We start from the raw sequence: 7198 nt of genomic DNA, 5'->3' as shown, positions 1-7198 counted from the left end.
GGAAAGGAAATCTGCCGTCCTTACCTGGTCTGGCCTACATGTGACTCCAGAGCCGCAGCAATGTGGTTCACTCTCAACTGCAACGAGGGATGGGCAATAAGTACTGGCCAGCCAACGACGTCCATGTCCCACAAATGAATTAGAAGTATAACAATATTGAGGAAATACTGTCACCATGCCATTGCAGCAATTCAAGAAGTCAGCTCACCATCATCTTCTCAAAAGTAGCTAGTGGCAACCAAATCCAAATGAATACCTTTTTTTAAACTTACGGTACATCTTTAGGACCTCAATATTTTCTGCATCTTAAATCAGAGGAATGTGAAGTTATTTTTAGTGTCAAGGATACGTGGAAAGAACTAATAGGCTACTGAAAGCAGATGCAATTTGTTATGCCGGGTGTGTAGAGTGGGCTTAAAATGAAAAAGGAGAAAGAGGGTAAGGTGTGAAGAAACCCTTTGGCACATCTCCACTATTTCCACTAGCCACAGTCATGGTTCACAGAGAGGTTGAAGAGGAGCTGGTTAACTTACAATGGTGTTAGTGACTCCTGTTGTCTTTCCACCCCAAGCCTGCATCCAACAAGTCATATTGGAGGAGTCTTGCCAAATGGTCTCCTCACATTACCATCATGCTCACTTCCATATCACCTTGCACATTCTTCCATGTCTAATGATCTCCCAGCCAATCTTTTACGTTTTCCTATGACCATGTGGGTTGGTGCACCCCGATGTACGGGTGCTATTGAATATTTAGGCTACTCGCTCAGATGTAAAACACTGAGGCAGAAATCCATCTCGGTCAATGATACAAAACAATTTTCATCAGTCGCCCAGGTTCTTAAAGTCAGGATCTGAATTCTGTGTGGAAGAGCTAATATGTCATTGCATCCTTTGATGAGTTGACACCTCTTCCCACCCTAGCTCCTGCACACCTATTTCCAATGTTTCACCATGTGATGATGCCTCTGCTGACCTACTCTCTAAAGTAGGTGTGAGCTGGTGTTTCCTAAGGTGAAAGCAAAAGCGAATCAGTAGCCCCTCCATTTGGGAGGAAACAGCTGGATGGAGTGAAGAAGAATCTGTTGAGTGTCCACTATTCATGTTATGCTGCTGCCCAAGACTAACTCCCATCCCAAAATTGCATGCCCCTTATTGAAGAATTGACCCTGTTAATTCAACCCCAAAGATTAATTCCCAAGGTTAAATAAACTTGTGAAACTTGTGCCTCTAAGCTGCTAGATCTGTTCGAAAACACATACAGGGGTTTCCCCTGAACCATTGTCCCTTCCACAACACTCCCTTATCCAAAGATGTATTCAGTTTTGTCCTTGTTGGTTATCCAATCTTTGATGTTCCTGCTCTGTTCTCTGGTTCTTCTTCCTGCTGCTTAATGCACACTTTTCACCTTTACTGGTTAACAGTGCGACCTGGTCAGTTAGACTTTGCAGAACTCCTTGTGGAACGCGTGTATCGGGTATCGTCATAAAAATGTTTTACTCAACCTCAAAGGTCGCTCTAACTCTGATTTATCTTTAAATTCGAGCGAAAGAAAGTTGCAAATTAACATAGAAATCATTTGTGTGTCGTTAGGCCTAATTTTAACTGTGTGTGAGTGGATGGGGTTTGAATGGGTGAAAATCTCTCCCCCCTTGTGCTTTAATATTTTTAAGTTATAAATGTTACCCCCAACCAGGCAATCGACCATCAATTTGCGCTCACCGGAAACTCAACAACAGACTTAAAAGCAAAATACTGCGGATGCTGGAATCTGAAGCAAAAACAGAAAATGCTGGAAAATCTCAGCCCGCCTGACAGCATCTGTGGGGAGAGAATAGCGCCAACGTTTCGAGTCTGAATGACCCTTCGTCAGAGCCGGCTCTCGAGTCACCCAGACTCCAAACGTTGGCGCTATTCTCTCTCCCAGACCTGCTGAGATTTTCCAACAATGACAGGCATGGTATTTTTTAACAATACGAGCGACATGTACAAGAACTAATGCTTCTTTCGTTTCTTAATGCTACTTTATTCTCAGCTTTTTACAAGAAATAATAGACAATAACGAGGTCATTTCGGTTCAGTAAGAAAAAAACATAATTTTATTTTTTTTAAAATAATCATATTCTGCTAACAGTTTAACAATACGTGATGGGCAAAGGTTTCAGCCAAGAAGTGTCGCAACATTTCATAACTTTCAAAACTGCTACAGCATGGAAAGTAAATATTTTCACAGCTAAAATAATCCCAAAAAGCTGGTGACGAAAGACTCACTGCAACCGCCTCCTGTGCACAATAAAGAGGTGGATACTCATATCACTGTCCAGGTATGCTAACTATGGAAATTTCAACTAAGTAAGGATGGCAGCTGAAGATTAGAGTACAATTTACCGTTTCATCTGTTTACAAAGACAAACAAACCTTTACTCGTCATTAACACTGTTTAGACATCACTCCCGAACATCCCTCTGTTTAATTCCTTCACAGAGCCCCCCCGCTCCCCATTCTGTTCATTTAGTAATTCCATTAACTTCTGGATCACTAGGGAAGAATCGTCTCCATTCTGCTGTCTTCGGGGGGCTTGGTAATCGTTTGCTGCAAAGCTGGCAAGATTATTTATGACTGACATGATCTCTGTTGCTCTCTGCGGGTTAATGCCACGCAGTAACTCTCTGACCGGATCCTGGTAGCTGGCTGGTGCCGGCGGGATGTCGGCTGAGTTCAGGAAGTCGGGATTTTTGGCCAGCATCTCCTCCAGGTACCCGGCCAGCTCCTCGTCGTCGATGTCCTGCTCGCTTGGTGGCCCGCGGTCCCTGCCCCCGCCGCGCCCGTACAGCTCCTGGTAGCGACTCCCTTTCAATCTTTCAAATGGGGGGCGGATTCCGGACTGGTGGTCCTTTCGGAAATGCGTCGCTTTGTCCGGCATCCTATCCTCCACCCCCAGGATACTCAGGATGTCTTCTGGAGTCAAATCTTCATCTTCGCTCTCGGCTACCTTGTGGCCCCGGGGGTACATTTCTCTGAATCTTTTGTCTTCTCCATCTGTTTCCAAGCTCTCTGCAGCCGAGTTCCTCAAATCAGCCTGAATCTCCGCCGCCTTCCTTTGCTCCGTCTCTCTCAGCATTTTGAGGATATCATCCGGGGGTATTTGCAATCTGCTGGACAGTTCCACCAACTGGTTCACTACCTGGGGGTCGATTTCATCCTCGGAGCCTCTAAACTGCCTGTTTGGCATTTTCTCACCCCCCGCATCCATGTCTCCATCTCTTTCCCCCATGTCCCTCTTGGATTGCCCCATCTCCATTCTGTCCTGCAGCCGTTTGTAATACTGGAGCATCAGATCTGCCGCCGCATCCGGCATCTCATTCTCACTCTCCTTCCCCAGTGTGTCTTTCTCCTGGGAATCGAGCTGGTCCTCACCTAAAGCAGCTAAGGAATTCTTCGCCCTGTTCCCTGCTCTCTCCGACTCTCTGCCCAGCTCGCTTTCCGCCTCTTGAAGTTGCAATTCTTTGTGCTGGTGCCTGTTCTTCATTTCAACCGAGTTCCAGTCTTCGCGGTCCGCCACGTCCTCGTAGGCAAAGTCGCTGTCCTGGGAGATCTCATCTTCCTCGTCTTTGCGGAATTGTTCTTCTTCTAGTCTTCCTTGCTCCTTGCGGGGACCTGGGTGTTTCCCTAGTTCACGGAAGGCAGATTCCACAGTCGCAAGGCTTTGGGGGGTATATTCTTCCTCTACAATTTCATTGGTGCGTTTATAGGGACTGACCCTGTACCTGTCCTCGGGGAAGGCAACATGGTGCTTCCTCCACACTTTGTCCTTTCTGTCGCTCCCAGGCAACTCGTATCCATCATAATTTCGCTGGTTACCGAGGAACCCCAATGCGTTCTCCTCTTGGGTTTGCAGCCGAGCTTCTGAATCGGAAGGTTTGCCGATGGTCCTGTCGCTGCTTTCTGCTTGCATCAGTGCTTGCAGTAAAAGTTTGGCCCATTCGGCCCTGTCCTCGCCTGCGGATGTGTCCCACTGCTGATTCTCTCGGTCAACCCCCTCTAACTTTGCAAAGAGGGGTTCTTGAACTGGACGGAAGGCGCCTCTCACGTCGTAGTCTGGGATGGACGTGTCTTCGCTGTTTTGTCTTAAATTCTCAATAAACTCCAGGGCTTTAATCATATCCGGGTTCGGATTGTATGGGCTTTCTTTGAAAGTGCTCGGATCGTATCTGTTGGGCACCAAGGAAGCAGCCTCAAGACAATCGGAATAAAGCAGGATGCTGAGGGTTAATATGATGCCGCTTGTAAGTGATTTGATCACCGCCATCTTTCTAATGTTGCCCACAACTGGTGAAATAAAACAAAAACAAAATGATTCACATTTTAATTTGGAAACTCAAACTTCAAGAATACAATCACTTCGAGTATTTCTGTTACAACTCACTAAATATTCCCTATATTAATTAGTGCCAGTCTTTCCAACGCTTTAAGCTTTGTACCCAAAAGGGATTTCTTTATACTAAGAAACTGCGAACGATGGATATTAACCGCAATTCTGCTGAGCCCATTTAACGTGTGGTTTCTCGGTGAGTTGAAGATGTTCCTTTAATCGGGAAGCGATGCACACGTTCAGGCAATTGGATATTTCCGGTTAGACTGAAGCCGGTAAACTCATTCTATTTGTGTCAATGCTAAATTCATCCGGCGTGTTGTTTTCACCGCAGCTTCACTGAGTCTGGAAATGCTGCAGTACTTGTTGCCACGGTAACATGCAATGTATTAGTCTGGCACTACTGAAAGCTGGAAAGGGACATTTCTTATGCGCCACATTCGCAAAATATGGGACGAGATTACTGAACCGACTCTGTTATGTTAGCAGATTCCAAATCGAGACTTATGTTAACTAAGTCTGGACAAATAGCCCGTAATGTTTATTTCACTTCACTCGGTACACACTAAAGGTTTACTTTACCAACTTCGATTCAGGGATGTTGGTCCCTACCGTCTGTCACTTCTCCGGAGTTCACAATGAAAAAGGCTTTAAAACAAACAAAAAAACCCCAAAATATATCAGTTCAGCGTGAGTTTGTAAACGCAAACATGCCAAAGACTTTTTCCGTAAATCGGGCGTAGAATACAATTTGCAAAGCGCATCAGGTTGCTATTGAAGAACCACGCGGTTAAAAGGATTAGCAACCGCAACCACATCCTCTTGAAGCAGAATGGAAATGCTGTGAAAGGTTACCTGCTCTTTAAGATGAAGCCGAATCGTCTGAGAGCATCTTTTTCCCCCTCCCTTGTTTGAGAGAGTCTGGAGCAAGTGGGACTGAAAATTTCAGCAGCTGGACAGCTCCTTATATATATAAAGCAGCCTCACAACAAGTCAGAACCACCTGACCCTGCGTCAGCCCAACTCTGACGCCAGTACAGCCTGATCGCTAATTGCAATGGGAAATGAGAACACAGTGAAGCCAGCACCGTAAGGTCGCATAGTGATCAAGAATAACAGCATTGAGTGCGTTATGTCTGTTACATGGACACGCAAATACGAAGGTCCCCAGGGAGTTCAAGAAACATTACTTTAATCCTCATCCGAACTTTGCACGAATTTGAATAGATCTTATCCAAGTTCCCCATCTCGCGCGTTTGATCGGAAGTTCAGCTAGATTTGGGAAACTAATGCGCTTTTCATATTAAGCGCAGAGATGAGATTTTATTGTATATGCATTATCTATGATTTTGTGTACTTTTTACGATTGATCACTAATTCATGCCCAAAGGTGTGCAGGTTAGGTGGATTGGCCATACTAAATTGCTCCTTAATGTCAGGGGGATTAGTGGAGTAAATACGTGGCGTTACGGGGTTAGGGCCTGGGTGGGATTGGTGCAGGCTCGATGGACCAAATGGTCTCCTTTTGCACTGCTGGGAGTCTATGATCCCTTGCATTGACCTGGTGATATTACAAAACCGTGCATCTTTTAACTAGGCGAGGTGAAAGTCAGCCTCGTGCCTCCTGGAATTGCATGAACAGTTGAATACCCACTGGTCAGGATCTAAGATAACAATTTGACCATGGGTCCCATTGGAAATGTTAACTTTCACTTTCAGCTGTTAACTTGATTTCATATTCATTTGTAGCATTTTGCGTTTCTTGTTAACCTTCTTCCAATATTTGTATTTTTCTCTTTTTTTCTCTTTATCCCTTCTATCCTGCCTCAGTGCACAACTATTTCTGATAATATTGAAGTTGCGTCTATGTATGCATTTCTTATTTGTCACCTCACACTTCTTGCATCTCAGTTCTCTCTCAAATTTCTTCAAGTTGACTAGTTCTCCCTATTTTTTGTAAGGAACACATGTTTCAGGTGAAATGAATTGGGGAATCAATGGGAAGCCAGTTCCCAGTCAATAAAATGGGGCTGCTTCAATGCTGCCATCATGGAACAGAAGGAAACATTCTTGCTATTGTGGTAAATGGAAAGAGAGGAAAAATCCTGGAAGGGGGTTAGTGTGGGGAGGGGGTTAGGATGGTGAAATCCTAGAGGAGAGAAAACCCATGTTTCTCTATATAGGATGACCCAAAGGAGCACTGCTGGCCTAGAAGGACCAAAACAAAAACAAATAATAACTTTCTTTGTTTGGCCTTTCTTGGCCTTTATTTTCCGACAGCTTTGGCCTGGATGGGAAGCCACCACTTAGATTTCAGGTTAGAATAGCAGGGAATGCTCTGATGATATCAACAGAATCTATTCAGCTTATTTACAGAGGAGCACACCAGCTAATCCACATGCCACTCTCACTTGCAATTTGAAATTCTCTGGTTAAGTAACAAGAGACATGAGACATAAATCGTGAACAGAAACTTAAAGGACTGAAAAACTTCTGCTTCAATATCAATCTATCAGAAGAAAGGCACATACGTAGCAAAACAGATATAGATATTTACCAATCTGAGAGTGTTGCAGCTTTAGGAGACATAGGGATGCATTTCTGATGACTGTGCACCACCATCCACTCCAACCTTTCACACCTCAGTGATGTGTCAATGGTACAAAGTATTTGCGAATTGCATGTCCCTTTGGACAACTTGCAAAATACACCAATTGCGTATTAATAAGTCTTTCTTCATGAACTAACACAAACCTCATGTGTACCCCACCCCACACAGCCCTAGCAGTTACCCCAGGGCTAGTGCAAAATTGCTAAGCATACTAAT

The 7198-nt window shown here is 44.6% G+C and overlaps 1 protein-coding gene across 6 annotated transcripts; it reads right to left on the bottom strand.

The window, feature by feature from the left end:
- Window positions 1-2072: 2072 nt before the first annotated feature.
- scg2a (secretogranin II a) lies at window positions 2073-5324 on the bottom strand. Of its 6 annotated transcripts, none has more exons than XM_078202461.1 (3): window positions 5227-5324; window positions 4954-5019; window positions 2073-4328 (listed from the first exon to the last, which is right to left on the bottom strand). In XM_078202461.1, exon 3 carries the CDS (start codon window positions 4306-4308, stop codon window positions 2440-2442), a length of 1869 nt encoding a protein of 622 aa, XP_078058587.1. In that variant the 5' UTR covers window positions 4309-4328; window positions 4954-5019; window positions 5227-5324; the 3' UTR covers window positions 2073-2439. The 6 variants fall into 6 exon arrangements, with proteins under 6 accessions (XP_078058587.1, XP_078058598.1, XP_078058593.1 ...); XM_078202467.1 differs by having other exon boundaries at window positions 2079-4328; window positions 4958-5019; XM_078202486.1 differs by having other exon boundaries at window positions 2079-4328; window positions 4984-5019; window positions 5227-5270.
- Between the last annotated feature and the right edge of the window lie 1874 nt (window positions 5325-7198).

This window comes from Mustelus asterias, chromosome 3, assembly GCF_964213995.1.
Source record: "Mustelus asterias chromosome 3, sMusAst1.hap1.1, whole genome shotgun sequence".
In the NCBI taxonomy this organism is placed as follows: domain Eukaryota; kingdom Metazoa; phylum Chordata; class Chondrichthyes; order Carcharhiniformes; family Triakidae; genus Mustelus; species Mustelus asterias.
Note: the sequence above shows the minus strand (reverse complement) of the source record. Positions and strands in the feature narration are given on the sequence as shown.

Excerpts from the sequence above, each read along its gene's own strand:
- scg2a (XM_078202461.1), bottom strand. The coding sequence starts at position 4,308 with ATGGCGGTGATCAAATCACTTACAAGCGGCATCATATTAACCCTCAGC.